This window comes from Pleurodeles waltl, chromosome 3_1, assembly GCF_031143425.1.
Source record: "Pleurodeles waltl isolate 20211129_DDA chromosome 3_1, aPleWal1.hap1.20221129, whole genome shotgun sequence".
In the NCBI taxonomy this organism is placed as follows: domain Eukaryota; kingdom Metazoa; phylum Chordata; class Amphibia; order Caudata; family Salamandridae; genus Pleurodeles; species Pleurodeles waltl.
In genome coordinates this window covers 839,134,984-839,156,120 of record NC_090440.1, presented here as the reverse complement: position 1 = coordinate 839,156,120, position 21,137 = coordinate 839,134,984, and the positions used below count along the sequence as shown (strand labels likewise).

The window sequence follows — 21,137 nt, the reverse complement described above, 5'->3', positions numbered from 1 at the left end:
ATTTTTCAGCAGACGTGTTCAATCAGATTTTGACTGGTGAAATGTGCTGCAAAAAAATTTGCAACACTGATTCAGACACCAACTCCTTTTTCCACCTGAATGAGGACTGACGAAAAGACCATTAAGATGGTCACAGTAGGTTCAATACAGTGTTAAACAATAATGGCTTGGAAATTACAGGTTTACCTCGATTTGCTTCCCCATTTGGAACAGTATCCTATATCTTTTAATAAAGACGTGTTCACGAACCTCAATCAATTTTGTCAACGTGCTGAATAACCAGTGCTTGCTATAGATGGTGTTGCCAATTGAATCCTCAGCCGGACCTTCATCGTCACTCACAGGTGGTGAGGGATTACGGTCCATTTCAAAATTACTTTGACTATGTTCGGGGCTGGAATCTCCAGAGTCTCCTACACAATTCTTTTCTAAAAGAAACACAATCAGAAGAAAAGATTAATTAGATATTGGTTTATCTGTATCTCTGTGAATATTCAACATGCAGTCTACTTCCTGTTGTAGAGTAATTTTCCTCTTAGCTGGACAAGAGTTACATGAAATAACTAAGTAAATTCACAATTGACGTTATCATTGTTACAATTTACTCAATTAGCAATGCAAAATCATGGCAAACATAAAGCAACAAAGCAAAACACCATAAAATGCAAACACTACAAAAACGAAAAAATAAAAGGATTATGGTTGTAATGATTATTCACATTTGTCTTAAAGTGCTAACATATTAACATTTACAAATAATCGTTGTCAGGTAGATAACTAAGATATCACAGCATCATGTGATGTCATAGCAATGGTAAGAGTTTATTAGCAACATGATTACCAATATGTTTAACGTTAGAAAAATGCCATGTGACTGCTACAGAAATTAGGTTGGGCATTAGAAACGGACTGGATTAGAGGCAATAATTTTTTTAACGATTTCACAGTTAAAAGAAGATTCTGTTGTGCATTCATCAGAAGGGCTGCCGCCCGTTTTCTCTCTCTGGCAGTCAGCAATTAAAAATCAGGAGTCGATTCTCCATCCCGGGTTGCTAGCTAGGAGACCGTTAATACGCTAGTAATCAACCTGCACTACCACAGGTTTGTAAATGGAAACCTTTGTGTAAGGTCTCACAACACTACCCAAGAAAATGTTCTGTGGATAAAAGTAGAAGAGGCTATTTCTGCTTCAGCAGTCAGAGACTAAATCCAGGGAAGGTCATACCCGGAAAACATTTATTGGCGAGAGCAGCAGCCAGCATAACCAAGACCTCTGGTGGTGTCCAGAAAAGGAAAGGACAGTGACCTGTGGGCAATGGTAAGTCCCTATCATTCTGTGATCTCACAAAATATGAGGCCTCTGCGAGGGTTGCAGGGCACAGGAGAATATAACAAGAGTGGATTTACAGGAGGCAGTGCATGGTCTTCAGCAACATATCATAAGGTATTGTATAGTGCAGAGTCTAGTGTCAGCGCAGCAAAAGGGGATGATCACTCTCAGAAAGGAGGAAGAGGAGAAAGGTTCCACCATGAACATGGGACAAAATAAGACGCAAAGCTCCTACTGTGGAATACAGAAGTTCCCCTATTGAGGCAGCATAGGGTAAACATTAGATACTACAACAAGAAACCACTGGGTTCTCAGTACATCAGGGAATAATTTAAGTATGACTCACTATCATCCAATGCAACGTTAGACTGCAGCTAACTAATCACCAACAGTCAGAACGAATCTGAGCACAGAATGTGGGCAGTCTCTTAGCATAGAATCATCTGTAGCCACATTACAATGAGACCTACAGGACTGCTGATGACGCAGGACTATAATTCTGCTGCCTGGACACCATGAAGAACACAATCTGTGATTAGATTCTGAGGCTGCGGGGCCTTTGTTACACCACTGGTTGCAATGTGTGCTTTTTGAGGCCAAAAACCTTTTTGTTTTTTGCTAATGTTTGTTAAAATGGCGAGAGCCCGGCAGCGTCCACAACAATACATTTTTACAAAAATCATGTCAAAAAAAGACATGCATTGACAAAACCAAAAGGCTGGCCACCAATGTTAGGCCAACTGGCTTTGCTAATGCTTGCTTATTTTAATATTTCCCGTAATCTTGTTAAACCTGGTTATAGTGATTTTTTATTACAATCTTTTTTTTTTTTTTTTTTAACTCTTGCATGTATAAACATATTTTACTAAATGATGTGTCAAAGAAATGGTGCCTTAAATTTCACAGTAATTTAGCAAAACAGTTTTTTGGGGAACATTTTATTTCGAAAGCAAAGACTCATTACTCTTGCTCTCGGCATCTGCAAATATTTACATGTAATCAGACAGCATTCTGGGAGCATTATATGTAGCCTCATATTTTTAAACTTTGGAAACGTATACACAATTTTATACTGGAGCACCTGTTAGTAGTGTGATCCGAGCTTATAACATTAGAGTGCTCACCCTAATAATAAAGGCTTAGCGTTAATGAACCACAAATACAAGTTCAACCAGCATTAACATGTGAAAACAAATACTACCTCATCTGCAAACAATGCTCTTCCCTGCTCCATAATGTGTTACAGTGAACTGGCAGCTGTTTCAAGTGTTTATGATGCATGGGATTGGGCCTACTTGTCCCAAGGACACAATAAACAATAAATCTTGTTGTCCTTGACCCCAAATAATGCGTCCTGAGTGATGAGCTATAGGAATTCCACACCCCTGACAGGAATTAAAACAAGTGCACACGCAGATGCAACTTTCTGTAACTGTGCAATCAAGGTCCCATTAGTAAAGGGGTTCATCAAGAAATACACTGGCCACATTTTTTTTACTAGTTCCTGAAAAAATTAGTGAAAAAATGATGATTCCGAACGCTACGAGTTGCTAACCACCTAAGGGTGGATTTATCATTCAATGATCTGTACAGACAAAAATAAAATGAGAAATGAGGCTGAAGGTCAAACCCTGTGTGCATATAAAATGGAGATAAATATATGTTTAAGTATATGGATGAAATAAGAGAGTGCACAAAGGACTTTCTTCTTTACAAACTTCAGTTGTTCTGGCAGTTAAAGTAGAAAGACAAAAAAGGGTTAATAAACAACCTTTCTAATGAACTGGGTCTTGCTCTTCAACAGGTTTGAAAAATCAAAAACAATCGAAGGCATGCCAGCAAGAGACCAAGAGTTTGAATGGGACTTGCCACTGACTCTGCAACTAAAACACTAAAACAAATTAAAAGGTCTTTTTCGGAGCACTGGCTCAGAAACAGAGATAATAAGGGCCCTTCTTTTGCTCCTGGTCCAGGTTGCGATGGTGTCCTCCTTTGATCATGGTGCAAGTGTAAAGGGGAACTAATAAAAACCAAACTTTAACAAACCCAGATCCTTTCTTAGGAACTAATCTTTAGCTGGGCATGTTCTGAAAATCCTCATTACAGTAAGAAAACCACCACACTTGCTACAAATCAAGAAGAAGACCTCAAAACCATTTGTCTAACTAACAAAACTCTCAACAACTTGGAATCTCTCTATGGAAAGTTTATAACGGTCCAGGCAAAACGACCCTACGTTCAGCATCACTGAACGAACTATCCCTCCAGGAAAAAAGATACAAGCTTTAGTAGAAGATTTCAGCATAAGTCCTAATCCATTTCTAACAAAGACCACAAACCACTGCCTAGAAAATATAAACTCTGGAGATCCTATCCACCTACCCTACTACTTGGCCACAAAGTTCAGAACAGCCTTGAACTGCACCTAATACTCTAAGCATAAAGCCAGCAAAGACATTTGATCAATGATCAGCTGAGGCGGCTAGCACCACCTATGGAGCTCTGACAACCGCCTTGAAATTCTAAAGCCGAAGTCTAGAACGCTAAAGCAGTTCTCCTCCAGAAGGACATCCAAAGTCTGGAATTCTATCCCACCAGCTTTCATGACAATCTATTCCAAGGTAAAAACCCCTTTACTTAAGTGGCACTTTCTCCTTTGAAGGGACAGCAATCTTACAAGTATTGAGTCTAATCATAACTTGTATTTCCAATAGAGCTGCTGGCATTCGTGTATCATGCAAGACGTTTTTAAATGTTTGATGATTTATGCTTTTGCATAGTGCTATCTTCAAAATTTATTATTGTATTTGTTTTATTTCCCGTGTACACAACCATTGTTGCTTTGTTACCTGTACCTTATTAAGTTTTGTTTACCTTTTGAGTCTGAATTGTTCTACACAACTTGCCCTTGTAACCTGTAACTGTTCTGTCACTCACTGGGCACCGGCCCATGCCACATTAAAAATCTGCTAATATATAAATTATTGTTGATCAGTAAATGGAGCTGCACGGCTTCTCATCCCTTCCCAATCAACCCTACCCTTCTGCTCACAACCTGCAAAAGAACTGCAGAACGAGTTCTCATCCGAGTGGGAACATAAAGAAACTTCAATGACATTATAAAGATTACTAAAATGACTCAATAAGAAAAAAACAGGCATTGAAACACAAATTAAGCAGCCTGATAATGTATTACGTTTACAAATATTATGGAATATCTATGGCCTACCGCAAGAAAGTGAAATTATTTTTGCATTCACAGCTTTTGTAGGACACTAAATTTTAGGTTTTGCAAATACAAAAACCCCAATCACAATGTACCAAAGGACACTGCAAGTTGCAGTCGGTTTTGGGACTCACAAATGTTCACACTGTGAGTACTTGTAAATTGTAAGTGAAAGGGAAGTTAGAAATTAATTTCTACCATCCTTGCGACTCACAAAGATAGGTATCCATACTTTGCAATAGCTTCTCCAGTCGTAAACCACTGATCAAATAAATACATACATACATCGGAAATAGGAGATATTCATTTGTACAATGGAAGCTGTTGTTGAGGGATATAAGATTTGATTGGGGATATAAGATTTGATCGAAGGATTTCTCCCACTATGTGAATGTCAGTTGTGGCCACTGAAGAAGACAGCGGTCCACAGGAACACTGCATGCTCCTCCTATTGTCCATTCACTTAGTGTCTCATTCTTTTTCATTGAACCTCCTCTCCCTTTAAAGGGACAGTGGGGACAAAGGTGCAATGACAGTGTTCCACAAATGCAGAATGGAGGTCTGCTGTTCCTTTCAGATCTTCGTCCCTGAATTTGCAAGGATTTGCACAAGGAATTAAGCATCATTAACATTAGGCATGGGTTCTGTGAAGCCTTAGGACTACCCTTTTTGCACAGTGTATGACCAGTACACTTAATGCAATGCAAAACAATCATTAGCAAAACAAATGTCTCACCCTACTGACCTGCTGGCTTTGTCAATGGTTTTACCAATGCTGTGCAACATTGGCACAAAAGCAGAATACTTTTCACCAATGCTATTTAGCATTAGTAAAGGGAAACAAAATGGAACAGGGAAGCGGTGCTGCTGCCTGCAATGCCAATCCTTCGGGGTGTGACGTGTGTGTTTAAGTCACCATACATGTGCATGAATATGAGATGGCACAGGCGCCATTTATTATTTCATTTACAAATCCAAGATGGTAGACAAAAACAAAGTAAGATCTATGGTGCAGAAGTGCTTTTAGCAATGTGGAGTGGCCTGACAGGGAATGGCAGATGGTAGGCCCTCCAAAAAAAATAGTAAAAATACCCCAGCAAACTAACTGAGGTCAACAAAGGATGGGGGCAAAGGAGCAAAGAGGGATTTGAGACTTGGTCCCTGAAATCCATTACAAAAGAAAAGAAAATTAAAAATAATAAATGCCCAACCCTCTTCAATGCATATTTGATCCCTCCAGCCGGCATCATCTGTTCTCCAGACATCACCGTCCTCTCCTATGCGGACAACAAACAACTTATTTACTCCCTCACAGACAAGACGCCCAGCACCCGGGATCAAGTTCAATGCCTGCATGGCTGAAATCACCCACCGGATAAGGACCAACTGCCTGAAGCTGATCACCGACAAGACAGAAACAGTGATCTTCAGGATCATCAATTCTCCATGGAAAGTCATCTGATGGCCAACAGAGCTAGGAACGACATGACCCATGCAAATAACTTCAGGATCCCAACAAACTCGACATGCCGGCCCAAGTCAACACCATCACTGCATCATGCTTTCAACCCTGGACATGCTGATGAAGATTTCAAATGACTCCCAATCAGCACCTGGAAAAACATCACACATCCCCTTGTGACAAGCAAGCTGAATTACAGGAACAGCATCTATGCCAGGATCAACAAAAACGCACCAGAACACTGCAGATCATTCAAAACATGGCAGCCAAAATCACTCTCAAACTTCTGTTCTGTACTCACATCACACCACACTCAAAGGACCTGCTACCCATACACAAATAAGCACAATTCAAACTCCTCACCCACACTTTTAAAGCATTACATATCACTGGTCCAGAATACCTCAACCATCACATCTGCTTTTCCAACCCTTCCAGACACCTCTGTTCATCCGGACTCCTATTTGCACACATCCCATGCACACAAAAAAACAGATGCAGCAGAGGAGGATTCTCCTACGCTGCTCCTAAAGCATGAAACAAACTGCTGCTAAACTTAAGAGCCTCTTCCTCACTTCTTTAATGCTGCAATAAGCTGAAGACCTGGGTTTTCGAGTAATACCACTTACCACTAGGTTTGGCTAGACTTACTCAGTGCCAGAAAACCCTCCCAGGTGTAAGTGTGCTCTTCAAATCTGCATCACATAACTGAAAGTGGGGATCAATGGACAAGCTTGGAAAGATGGTGAGGGAGCAATGTTTGCGTGGGAAGCAGTACCCAAGGGACAAAGCTAGAAAATAATGCATTTTCACAGAGTGCTGAAAGAAAAAGAAAAAAAGGTTTCCTGAATGGTAGCAGTTGGAGGACACACGTCAGACAATCAAAAGAATGGTAAAGGGCTAAGCTCCAGGGAATGACACAAATAGAAGAAGATTAAGAAAAGCCAATGAATAAGAGGCAAGCAAATATGAGTGACAAGAAAGCCAAAAAATGCTATGCAATGGGTGGGCTCCAAGTCCATTGTACGTTTTTAATATGGTCCACAAAATGCTTTCGTCTACTGCCTGCTTAAGCTGCCAATGCTGGTTTAGGTCTTACCTACTTGCCAAAGCCAATAGGTCTTGTCTATGCAAGACATATTGGATTTGCCAATATTTTTAGCCATGTTGCAAATGGCTGAATGTAAAAATAAAAAGCTTTATGACACAGCCAGCTTTGGCTGCATTATAGTGTTTCTTTTGCACTTGCAGCTATGCTGCACTGAAGCCAGCACTGCTGTATAAACTATACAATAACTTTCTTGGAGATCTATATTCTGGGGGCCACAAGCACACTTCTTACCTTTGCATGCGGCCCCATGTTTAAAATGGGCAAGCATTTATTTATAAGTTATTCAATGTGAAAGAAAGCAATTTACTAGGGTGTTCTGCACAGTTAACTTTAGGACCATCTTAATTTTTAAAGACATTCTGCAACAAACAAGAAAAATATGAAAAAGTCTGTTCAGAAATTCCAAACAAATGATTTTATTCACATGCAGAACTGTTTCATCCTAGTAGTACATCAGAATAAATCAGAGCAAATATATATATTTTTTTTAAGGAAAAGTTTCCAAACATGAACTTTGAAATGTTCTTGCTTCCAGCCACCCGACAATGTCAATAGTGAACAAAGAAGCAAGTCAGTTATGTGCACCCTTTGGATGGCCTGCGTTGCTATTCTACATGGACATTTTAATAAAATCAAATGTTCAAGAGGTTTTCGTATGGTGCACATCCTGAATTTATGCCTTTCAAGATCATATTATATATGTAACAATAAAGAACAAGCACCGGCAAAGACTATAGGTTTCGCCTAAGCAGGGATATCTAATGTCTTTGGGCCTGATTTAGATACTGGAGGAAAAGTTACTCTATCACAGCAGGGACAGATATTCTGTTTGTCAAAATCTAATTCACATAGGATATAACAGGATTTAAATTACAGCAGACGGGATATCCGTCACCATAGTGACAGAGTAACTTGTCTGCCAATATCTAAATATTTGTACATGCTGCAGGGAATCAGGTTTGAGTCTTCACGTCGACAACATTCTGTGATCCTGGCCGAATAATCTAATCTCCCCAGTGCCAAAAAAAGTGGCTTTGTGCAATATAACTGGTGCTCTAATAAAGCGCTAAAATGCTTTATAGATTGTTTAAGTGTTTTTTATAACAGCTGCCCGTACTGCGAAAAAAAAGTGATTCACACACTTTAAGGTGTGCCAGTGTCCTAGGTGAGGAGAACAGGAAGACTGTAAGGGAGGAAGCACGTGAGGGAAGAAAGAAAAGGGGAACAAGAGCGGTGGTGCTGGCACTGCGCAGCAGGGAGCACTGGGACAGCAAACGGTTGCTAGGGTGCGAGGAGATGCCTGTCATAGCTGGTTCCAAGTTGAAGGTAGTAGTAAAATACAGCTTTTGGTCCCTGTGCCACTGCACCTGCTGCACCATTAAAATTAGGGCCCTAGTGCCTGCAATGTATCTGCACCTGGGACTACTTGTTTGCTAGTAAAATATGCAATAATCAGAGTTCAGCAGGTTTCCTAGGGCTTTTGGCCCCTGTGCCACTTCACCTGCTGCACCACTCAAATTATGGCCCTACTGCCTGCAAGGTAACTTCACTTGTGACTGCTCGTTTAGTAGTAAAAGACAGCAATAATCTGTGATCAGTGGGAACACTAGAGATTTTGGCCCCTGTGCCACTGCCCCTGCTTCACAATTTGGTCCATGACCTTAGTGTCTACAAGGTAACTGCACTTGTGACTGCTTGTTTACTTGTAAAATATAGCAATAATCGGTGTTCAGTGGGTTTCCTAGAGCTTTTGGCCCCTTGGGAACTACACCTGCAGCATCATTCTCATCATAGCCCTAGTGCCTACAAGGTAACTGCACTTGTGACTGCTGGTTTCCTACCAAAATAAAGCAATAATCAGTGTTCAGCGTGTTTCCTAAAGCTTTTGGCCCTTGTGCCATAGCACCTGCTGCACCATTCAAATGATGGCCTTAGTGCTTGCAAGGTAACTGCACTTGTGACTGCTTGTTTAGTCGTGAAATATAGACACAGTTGCAGACGGAATACATAATTATTGTGTAGCTTAACATAAACACAAAGGATTTCATAAAAATTGCCTTTAAACTTATCCAACTCTCCAAAACGAGTTGCCACACGGCATAAATAAAGCTTATGCTTAACACATCATAGTGAAAACCAATCATTGTCAAATTGTGTTACAATGCAGCTGGCATTTTCCTATAAAAATATCTTATCCTAAGCTTGACAGTGAAAGGCCACAAACAACATAAACTGCCTAATAGTTTTCAAACATGATTTTAGAAATAATCATTCTTCCATCCGTCTATATTGAACTTTATGCCGCACGAATAAAAGACAAATGTTTTGTACAGCTGAAGAACGAGATACCTTTAGACATGGCTAGATCTAAGATAACATTTTTAAAAGGGTATAAAAGCAGGCTCCATGGAGAAAGTACAATGCATTCCTTTTCCCTGTAAACACTCTCACATTGAAGTCAGCTGAAAGCCAAATAAACACCAGGCTCCCTGACACAGCTTGACATTTGGCCTTGGTCTTTGAATGCCCAGCAAATGTGATGAGATAAGATTTACAGGCCTGTTTATTACAGAAAATAAGTTTGTGGGAGTATACTGTAAACATGGCTTTACCATGGGCAGTTACGAACTTGATCTGGGGAGACATATGCAAATAAACCATCAAACAGAAACCCCAAACCACAAAGACAGTGGCAAGCAACAGGCAGAATGCATTCCCAATTCAACTTTCTGAAACTCCACAAAATGTCTTTTAAAAACCAAACAGCTGCGCTGTCTGGTAGACTGCCACCTAAAAAGGAGCATTTTAGTCCTGTGCAAAAAGAGTGTCTGGTTTGAAATCTGACTCGCAAGACAACTGGCTCTAAATGTGTACATTTTGTCATAAAACGTTTTCAATCCACACAGCTGTTGGAAAACCCCTATAAGCCTGCAGAAACATCGGAACTCTGTTTTTTATAGTCTTTAAAAGTAATGTAGGTTGGAATCTGCAGGAAATAATAACAAGAAAACTGCACTGAAAGGGAGATATGAAGACAGTAAATGTAGTTGTGATAGCGATGAGGTCCTGCATGAAAGGCCTCATGGCAAGATGTGGGGCATTTGTAAGGAAGCAGACTCTCACATGGGGTCAAACTATGGGAGGAAGGGAGCGGAAACAGAAATGAAGAGGAAGGAGAAGAGAGTGGAGACAAGGAGATCGATCGAAAGAAGGAAAACAATTTTGTCATAGATCACCTCTGCTTATTAGCAGCGTTCACTTACCTGACAGGAAACTGACATATCTGGTAACTACTTAGATAGACACCTCATAATGCTGGTGCGGAAAGATGACTTGTAAACTTTTCATATTTGAGCAGAAATATGGCAAGCAGAAACAGTTAAGCAAGGCTAGAGTGTCTCAAAGGGACAGGTCTCTTCTACAGCTAGATGAAATATGCAAGAATCTCATACATACGTTAAGGTGCTCATTGGCAGGCCTAATGCTTCAAAAGGGATGAAAAAGGCGAGAACTCTCCAAAAGTGGAAAGGCAAAGAGATGTAACTAGGAATCCTTTACAAGAGTTGTAGCCTATGTAACTATGGGTGTGGCCTAGAATATGTGAACTAGAGTCCTGTGGTTGAAACAGTGCTCTACCTGACAAGTACATGGTTGTCTCTTTCTGAGTTTTCTGTGAGTGCATCCACGCATACAACATGAAAGTAAACACACACACCTAAAACAAGTCAGACCTATTGACGTTACCAATGCTGGTCAGCACTGATTTTAGCCATAATCAAATAAATGATCAACAACTCAGCAGAGGAAGGTGATGTGAAAAGAAGAATCAATCTCCCTCTCACTGTGTTACTCACTAACACCTTTCTTCTATACAGATCATCCACATCATCTCGTTCCTCCCCATCTCTGTCTTTTCACTCTAATTCTTCATATATTTTCTTTTGTCTCCTCCACTTCACCATCCCTGCACGTACACATGAACAAACCATTTTCTTTTTAACTGGCTTTACCCATATTTTGACATCTGTGTACCTCCGTTCTCACAGAATGGTAATTACAATTGGAATGTATGGGAGAACTGAACGAGGCGCTCTGCAAAGAGGTAAAGGATTGTATGAACCTTTAGTGAGAATAGTTCGAATTAGTACCAGGCACTGTTAGAAACCTGCACTGCCTTCAGCCTCAAAGCTTGCCGTCAAACATCTACCCACACCACAAACTCAGCCAAGTGTGACTCAGTCTGCAGTAGGCACTATACAAGACACACACACTGGATGGAAAAGAAAAGAAAATACAGAAATATCAGTGAAGTATTTGTAGGAAAAAGAGACGCAAACACTGCATCATGAAGAAAATTTTGTGAAATGTAACAACTGCATCACTGGCCTGGATTACAGTAGAGGCTGGAGAATTAACTGCAGAGAAAGTGATTAGTATTTGTGCTTCTACAGAAAGAAACATAAAAATAGGGGGCAGAGGCATCCATTCAAATGACTTTTTAATTGCTGCCAGTGCTGAGCACTGGCAGAATGAGTGCACTAGGAAGCGGATAGCACTGTCTATATTATAGCAATTTTTTTTAGGTCAAACGCAAGCACTCTGGCCTGTTGCAATCTATCTTAGGGCTTTTAACCACACCCATCGCACTCCCATCACCATCACTCGTTCATGGGCATGTCTTTCAAAAATCCTTTCTTATAATTGGTAAATGCTTTATGTTTGTCCCTCCTTAGGTCAGTTTTGTTACCATTTTGGCCAGCGACCCTGTTACATGGATAATTGCACATTTACCAATACATTTGACTGCGAGCAAACTACTTTTTCCTTTTGTGTCTCTCCTTCGCACTCCTGCTCATGGCGGCTGTGGCGCTTTGAATCGGCTTGATTATGTCATCTGTTTTAGTTTTCATTTTCAATTTATGTGGCAAAAAAAGGCCAGTTAGGAATTTACAAAGCTAATAATTCTAATCTGTGCAAATGCAAGACCCATTGCATTGCAAATGCTTGTTTTTAATTGCTCGTGGAAAGGAGGTTGTGGCAGGGTGGCAACACAGAAAACTTAGGGTATGGGGAAAAAAGTGTTGGGGGAAGCAACAAAGCACAATGGCAGAAGGGTGGAGGGAGGGAGGATGGGTGGTGCAAGCAAAGGCAGACTACAGAGGAAGGAAAGGAGGACAGGTGAGGGGGAAAGCAATGACGGACAACAGAGGGAGGGTGGCTAGGATGAACAACGAAACAGGCAAGAGAAGGAGGGTGGGCTGAAGGTTGGAGGCATGCACTGACAGACAACAGAAGGAGGGAGGGTGGCTGGTGGCAAGCAACAATGCAACGGAAGGAGGGTAAGCAAGTGAGAGCAAACAACAACACAGATAATGAAAAGAGGGAGTGTGGGTAGGGAGATGGCAAACAATGTCAGACAACAGAAGGAGGAAGGGCGGATGGGTGCAAGCAATACAGACGAAGGAGGGTGGGTGGCGAAAGCAATTCAGATGAGTAAGGGTGGGCGGGGCAGGCAAAACAGAGGAGGGAGGTTGAGGCAAGCAAAGAGATGAGGACAGATAGGTAGGGCAAGCAAAGCAGAGAGGAGTGGACGGGGTGGCAAGCAAAACGGACAAACGAGGGCAGATGGGGGCAAACAAAAAAGACGAGGGTGGGAGTCAGGCAAACACATCGGAAGAGGAAGGGAGAGAGAAAAAGCAGGTTGGAAAAAGAAACATGGACAAGGAAAGGATAAAGTGCGAGAGAAACACAGAGGGGGAGAAGTACACGAGGGAGCCAGCTGAAAGATGAACTCTGAAAAAGTACTTTAACACAAAGATAAAAGTAGCACTTAAAAATGAGCAGTGGAAGGACACAAGTTATGCACCCATGCTCCACGGGAGAGTCAAACAGCCTAGGGCAGCTGACCAATAACAGGCAAGGAAATGAGAGTGACAATAAAGGTAAGCAATAGATGGACTCAAAAGTCCGCTGCTAGAAAACAAAAGGTCCTAAAGAGGCAGCACATGCGCTATCTAGTTGAGACGTAAAGAGGACGTAGGAGACAAGCAGAAGAGAAATATTGCAGAGGGCAGATAACAGAAGAGTGGCTGAAGACTGACAGACTGCAGAGGACAAATTACTGAGAAAGGTTTCGAGGACAGACTACGGAGAAACTACAAAAGATGAATCACAGAAAAAAAGCAGAAGAAACAGATTGCAGAGGACAAACCAGAGAGACACGTTGCACAGGAAAGGCTGCACAGACATTTGAGGAGCAAGGCAGATTCCTTTTCTGCGGTTACTTAAAACACAGAAAAACTGTGCTTGTTAAACTATTTACATTTGTAATCTAGGCTTATCCAGGCAGGAGTACTCTGTCTCTTAAATGCATTACATATTACGTCTTGTTGTAGATGCATTTTACTACTGATCACACTTCTGCAGCTTGCAGCCACGAGGCTTGGGTTAAGCAATGCCCCGTACAGCATCACATGGCTCAATGCATACATGCCAACTATACAGTTACATTATTCATTTATTTTACCTATCGTCTATTTTATAATTAATGTGGCTTGTAATGCTAAATAAATATATAAAAAGAAGTTGATGGAATGCTTCAAATTATTTGACTATTCCAATGTGTACATGAACCACAAAGCTCTACACTGTAACAATGTAACATCCTGGTGCTCTGCTTCTATCAACCCTACCAATGTAGTGGTCGATCCTATTTCCTTAGCGTAATGCTCCCTTTCCCTCAACCGGATTTCATCTCACAGGGTGCCCAGGTGATATCACATACGGCTGTGTCTGACGCCCCCTACAGCATCCCCAGGGGATGCTGAGATGATCAATAGCTTTGACCACCCATCTCCGCCCCATAGTTTTCATATTGCTTAAACAGAAATGAGGTGGGCAGCATCCACTTGGCACATCGCCACAAGAGGCTTGTTCAAAGCCTTGTAACCCTACATGTTCAATGGCTTTTCGGCCTTCTTTGTTAGTTTTAAAAGGCTGTGTATGTGCCTTAAATGTTGTAAAGCTTAGAATCAATCTGTTCCACAGCCGGCTCTTTTCAACACTCCTAACAGAAACATCAGTCTGTTTACTGTCATATTTGAAAGTTTAATTTTAAATGAGAGTGAGGTCAATAACATAACAGCAACAATTTAAATAGTTTGTAATAAACAGCACAGCAAACTCTACAGCTCATGTGTAAGCAATCAGTGAAGCAGCACTAACGTGACACTAGGAGCAATGCGCCATTATCAACATTGCACTGTCCACGCTGAACACCATCTCACCTTCCGCAATTGGGCAGGTAAAGTGTCTGTTCCCCTGATGTGTTGTATGAATCCAGATGCATATTTTATTTTCTTGAAATGCAACTTTTTTTAGGGTCGAGCCTGCGTTGCATGCGCTCGCGCATGCGTATCGCAGCGAGACTCTTTAGTGTTCAGAAAAGGGCTCGGAGCCCTGTCAACGTCACGTCAGTGTTTTTTATTGGTTCGTGGGCTTGCCTAATAAAATCTGCTGGCTTTCATTAGTCGAAGGCACGCATACGTCATGCCTTTTCCAGTGGCTAGCCCTCCTCGAGCGCAGCGACCAAGTATAGAAAACATGCGAGGCTCACTGTTTTCCATCGGGCTCGTGGACTTCTTTTTCTCTAATTTACGAGCGCGATCTCACTTGGCAGAAGTCGAGCGCTTACATAGTTAATTGCACTTTTTCGGGTTACGTATATAAATGCACTTTTGCCGATAGGTGAAAAGTCAGGATAGGAGTTTACAACGCTATCAGCTCTAACATGAGCAAACGCGAGACCCGTTGCATTGCAAATGCTTGTTCCTAATTGGAGCCCCACCCTCGCACTTGAGGGCGACAAGGACCCTGGGGTGTGGGTGTGAGGTTAGGAGAGAAGACAAGCACAAAAGAGATACTGCTAAAAACACATGCACCTTCATGTAATGCTTTACAAAAATGAAAAAAATAGTTCCTGAAAAGCAAGCGTTTGTGGAAGAATACAAAGAGCCAATCAGAGACAAGGCATAGAAGCTATGCTCCCCAGAAGGGACAAACAGAAGAAGGACAGACTAAAATAAATAAAGCTAGCGAATAAAAAGCAAGCAAATGGAAGTGACAAAACATAATGCCAATGGCAAGCAATGACCAGAATGCATTCCTAGGTAAGCTTGCAGCATGCCCCAATAAATCATTGCAACTAGTAAGCTGTGAGGTCTGGTAGCCTTCAATGTAAAAAAATCTAAAAACAAAGCTTGATGAAAATGAGGGGCTCATAGGCATACCTATCACCTCACCCTCTTTTAAAGAGTGTCACACGCTTTTCAATGATATTCAACACTCTTAAAAGCAAAATGCCTCCACAGACTTCAAAGGGTAATGCGCTTTGCAAAACTGAATCAACCTCCTAAAATTGTTTTTCCTTCATTCACTTACATGGGATCACAATCTTAAATATTGGACTACACCATAATTCACAAGCCAAAAGGTTGACAAGTATGCACAGGCATGCAGAGGATATCACAGGCAAGGGACTCTTAGGCTAACAGATGGACTCCATAGTGTGGCTAGAGGCTTACAAGTCTACATGATCAACACCAGACCAATGTTTGCAAACTCAGGTGGCAGCGGGGCTCATTCAGGCATGCAGAGACTCATGCAGGGAGGGGAGCTTATGGTGCTAGGAAGAGAATCGGTCACAATCTATTACGCAGAAGAGGCTGTCTCAGTAGGGCAAACTCTTATATAAAAGGCTCAAAAAGAATAAAGATTGAGGATGTTTTACCCATTGATGCTGCTCCTCGGACTCCTCTCGTGCTGGCACTGAGGCGAGCACTATTCCACACCTTTGTTGTCCTTTTGCATGTGGAAAATAAGCACAGCGTTGATTTATAGAATTGTAAAATAAAGACCAGGCCTGTAAAAAATTAAAAAGGTAAAAATTAGCCTGACTCTCACATTGAGGATAGAGAAATAAATTAGGAAAAGGGGCAAATATTAAATCTGAACAGAATCTGATAAATCCTAATTAACCTTTTCAAAACAGCCTTGCCAAGGGTCTCAACAGACTTTAAAATATGGCCGTGTTCATGCACCTTCCAACATTTACAAGAACATCCGAGTTCAGCTGGTCACTGTGCATTCGAATTATTTCAGTTAACTCAGTACTTGGGCCTCTGAGCCTGAAAATCCCACCATCAACATAATTATAATCCTAAACCCTTCATAGGACAGTCACTTGTTAAAATCAAATGTCCGCAGTTTATTAACATTTTATAAAGCTGGCCTGCTAGCAGGGGAGGAAACTCAGTCTTCATATTTATTTCAATTTCAACATTTATTCCAGCTAATATTAACTTTTTGGGGTGATTCCTCGCTCTGATGGAGCATACATCCTTTTTTAGTGGACAGTCTCTGTGGGTATTTTAGCCTACTTGAGTGTGCGCTTAACGCACTACATTTGCACGTGGTTGTTAGAGTGCCAGGAGGATGGAATAGACTGGGGAATAATCAAAACGTATGCGTAACCCTAGTCTTCGTCCAGAGCTACATGCCTTACTGTTTAGCATCCCAAAGTCCGTAGTTTGTGAAGCATTTCCCTCACACTTTACCCTCTTTCTGTCATGGGTGGGAGATACCATTATCCTGTTCATTGTATTACCACTGTGACATTTGATTACATTCTTTTTTGCTATTTTATCTGAAGGCTCCAAGATTGGACCCTGACCGGAAGGATATTATTTTCCTATATGAGGATGACATGTTATTATACCTGGCATATCCCATGCAATCTATCTCCAGGGTGCTGGCTATGTTAAATACATTTTATGAGATACTCTGGGATCAATAATAACTGGCACAAGCCGGTAGCCTACTCGCCCACAGGGCAGTGTGCAAGTCTAAGTCACAGGCTAAGTCCCCAAAGTTTTCTTATTCTGGAATCTGGAAAATCTCCTCACGCGACACAAGGCGGTTGTGACCCAGTGGAGGAAGATGTGATTATCCCTCATGGGTAGAGCAGCACTCTACAAAATGATGTAATTGCCAAAATTCCTCTATGTTTTGCAAAATACGCCACAGAGTCCCAAAGTCTTTCTTTCAAGCAGTGCAGGAGATCACTAGGATCCTTTTGTGGGACGGGGGTCCACCTAGGATCACTTTGTCCACTTGTCACTCTGGTGCCTGGCCCTTACAAGGGCGGTATTGCCCTACCCATTTTCAAACTGTATTATTGGGCAGCACAACTGATGGTGATTAACAAACTGGTTTTTGCGGAGAAGCTAGACCCATTCCTTATGGAGGACAGAAAGCTTCCACAACAAGGTTACCAGAGGGCCCGTTAAAGTTGAGAGTAAACCCATAGCTATCAGAACCCCACAGCCACAGTGATCCAGACAGGGAAGGATGCGACGAAGGCAATTGGATGGACGGAGCAACTTACCTTAGAAATGCAGTTATGGGAATCGGACGTACTGGTTTACCTGAAAACCTGAAGAGCTTCCAGCATTGGGATCTGCTCTGAATCTCCAAAGTGAGAGATCTATGCGGGACAGGGGGTATCCTGTCCTTTAAGGAACTCCAGGCCAAACAGGAGATAGGGCGTCCCAAATATTTAGATACTTGCAGGTGCTGCACGACCTAACTAGCCACACTACAGACTTGGAAGACACAGCGAAAGAAATCCCACCAGAATCCAGACTATTAGCAACCCCACAACACTTACATGCAATCTCATAAATTTACAGGACAATGACATGGGACTGCCTAAAGCCCATGGGCAGGTTAAAGGAAAAGTGGGAACAGGACGTCGGTGTCATTGAGAAGGCAGACTTGGAGGAAGCATGCAGATACCTGAGTGGGGGGTCACAATCAGGGCCAGGTTCTGATTAATATAGCTCATGATACTTCCTATGGCATATTACACAAGAACTAGACTTTATAAAATGAGTCACCTTCCCAAGGATAGATGCCTATGTGGGTGTAATCAGAAAAGGACCTTGATACACACTCTGTGGGAGTGTCCGAGACTGGGGATATTTCGGCAGATCATCCAAAGCTACATGGAGAGGGCAGTGGGACAACCGGCTGAACCATTAGCTCAGGTGGTATACCAAGGACTGTGGGGAGAGCAGACATCACCTTGTCATTCCCTCTTGTTATGCAATATAGCATTATTAGTACCCAGGAGGGACAGTACATAGTAATGGGGCAGCGAGTAGCCATCCCGGACAACCCAATTGACTCATAAAACGGACTGGTGTATGCTGGCAGAGAGAACTCTTTGTCAAGTGCAAGGATGTCCAAAGAAATTTGACAAGATGTGGGGTCCTTGGAGGGAGGTACAGAACAGGAGATATAACTGGGGAGCTCTGCTGATCACCCCACTGAAAGGCTGCCCGGAAGGGGTGGTCCTGTTCTATCAAAGTAAAGGTCACGTTGAGCCGATATATCAATAGATGCTGTCAATCCTGAGGTTGGATCGCTCATACGAACTTTACCCCAAGATGCCAAAGTTCTATGTAGAGCGTTTACATATAAGAATTTGTTGTACACCTTTCGAATGAGAATCAATTGGTTTTTATTTAAAAAACGTTTTTTGCTATTTTATGATTTTGGGTGAAATTCACTCACCAACTATGGCTGAGTTGCTTGGGTGGCACTACTTAAATTTTTCAACCTTTGGGCCTAACTGACCCATTGAAACCTTTTGGTCCAATGGCCTCGTTTGGCTTTCATAGCTTTGCCACTCTCTTCACACCCTTATGACAGCATTCATGGCACTACCTGCCCAGCATCACTTCCACCCCATCGTGACCTTTTGTTGTTGCAGCCAGGGACTCTGCTATCTTCTTCTTGACCCTACAACCACCAAGGTATCCATTCACCGACTAGGCTCCAAGAACCGATGCTAAGTTAATCAGTGCTCACATACAGTTAATTTTTAACATTTGCTCAAGCTATTAACATCTGGCAAGAATTCCTCACTTTGACAGAACATACAGGCCCTGATATAGAGCTTCACGGGCGAGTATTTTATTACAAGCATGACGGATAGCCCTCCTGCCTTATTGCAAGAGCCATTGAATATAATGCACTTGTAATAAGGCAGACACGTTTGAAACAAAGTAAGCCATCTGTCTAACTCTAAATCATGCCCAAAGTCTCTCTCTTTAGACATACTGAGTCTATGGAGGTGCCTTATTGTAAGTGAGGATAGTCTTGACTCACTACCTTTGCACAATCGATTTGCCATCAACTAGGCCGACTTTAGCTGCGAGTGTAGTGGTAATTTATAGGCAAACCAAAGCTCCTATCGGTGTTAGATTGCCCTTTTATTTGGCATCCCGAATCTGCTGCTTGTGAAACATCCCTTTCCGTACTTCAGACACTTTCTCCTGGCCATGGAGTTTGGGGATGGGAAGGAGGGTGCCACTACATTGTTCATGATATTACTGCTATGCTGCCAAGGAACTAATGTCGCTTGCTGACACCCCTCCCCCCCAACCCCTCCCTATTTCTTTGGTTCTATTCTCAGAAGCAGCCCACACTTTCAGTGCTCCTGAGATGTTTAGGCATATATATTTCTGGCTACAATATTAAGTTCGTTCCTATTAACCTCTTCAGTTCTGTCATATCGTCCCCATTAAGGCCGTTAGAACGTATTACTCACGTAAGTAATTAAACCATTGCGACAGAGGATAACTAGAATGTCAGCCTCAAATTTTGGTCAATCCATTAACATCCATTTGTCTAATACAAAGGAATAAATAAATATAGGGCACGGTACGGAACCGTGTTTCAGTTCTGTAATTACTGGCAGAACGAGCTACAGTTAGCTCTAGGGAAGCCCATTAACTTGGATACACGCAGGGGGGATGAGAAGAGGCAGTGAGCTGGTGCACCACGGAGAGCTTATCTGTACAAGGAGATTTGGGCTGGAACCGTAAAACAAATATGAAGCACCAAGAAAACGAGGGGTTTGTACACAGTGCTTCAAATTCACATGTACTGTCGGGTACTGAGTACCTGCACATTTTTATTTTGAAGGGGAGAGTAACTGCGCTTCTCAGCACTGTTGCAATACATTACAATGGATGAGTACCGGCACTTCTCAAGAACAAACAGCCACTCTAGAGACAGTACCTGTACTTCTACATTCCCTTTAAAGCACTGCTCATAGGTACATCTGTCAACTCACCATCATTATCTCTTTTCGATTACATTTACTTTCCTGTAAAACAACATGCCTCCGTAGACTGCAATAGGTTCAGCCTATCGCAAATCTGCATCTCCCTCCCAAAATGGTGTACCCTGCATTTACATCAATTGGGTTACGCTTTGAAATTAGGGGACTACGTTATCACTCACGAAGCAACGGCCTCGCGAGTATGCATGGGCTTTTGAGAGGACCTAGCAGGCGGGAGTCTCATAAGCCGGCAGAGGAGCTACCGAGTTTAGACAACGGCTCGCGTGCACAGGTGCCCAAAATCAGACAGATGTTCACTTGATCTCGTGTCAGGAAGGCTCTTTTGGAAAGGGAGAAGCTCACTAAAGGATAAGGGTTTATGGTGTAAGGCTGAGGTATCGATCACACTATACAGGCAGAAGTGACTGTCATACCGCGTATGATGAGCTCTGGTGTGAAAGGTTACAGATAAAGGACGTTTTACCCAAATATAATATACCTAAACTCTTCCTGCATTAAAGCCGAGTGACGAAAAGTCTTCTATTCTCACGTTGTCCTGTTCCATGCGTAAAACAAGCACAACGTCCCTTTAAAAAAAAGTCTAAAACTAGGACAAGGCCTATGAAAAAACGTCGAAGTAAGCCCAGCCCACATAACGAGAACGACAGAACTGCAACCAAGAAAATCAACTTAATTTTTAAATATGAACTAAACGAAACAGACCTTAAGTAGCCGTTTTCAACATGGCTTTCAAAGTAGCCCATATTTTGTGTTATATTAAATCGTTCTTTTTAAACGCCATCTTAAAGCACCACCCGA

At 42.0% G+C, this 21,137-nt stretch overlaps 1 protein-coding gene across 1 annotated transcript in view; it reads right to left on the bottom strand.

Annotated features, from left to right (window-relative positions):
* The window catches only part of SAAL1 (serum amyloid A like 1), a 222,266-nt gene extending 201,357 nt beyond the window's left edge, over positions 1 to 20,909 (bottom strand). The window contains exons 1-3 of the mRNA XM_069223754.1: positions 20,818 to 20,909; positions 15,918 to 16,049; positions 250 to 428 (exon numbers count right to left, since the gene is read on the bottom strand). Coding sequence (XP_069079855.1) covers positions 250 to 428; positions 15,918 to 15,921 — 183 coding nt within the window. The 5' untranslated portion in view covers positions 15,922 to 16,049; positions 20,818 to 20,909. The remainder of the gene's footprint in view (positions 1 to 249; positions 429 to 15,917; positions 16,050 to 20,817) is intronic.
* Positions 20,910 to 21,137: the final 228 nt, after the last annotated feature.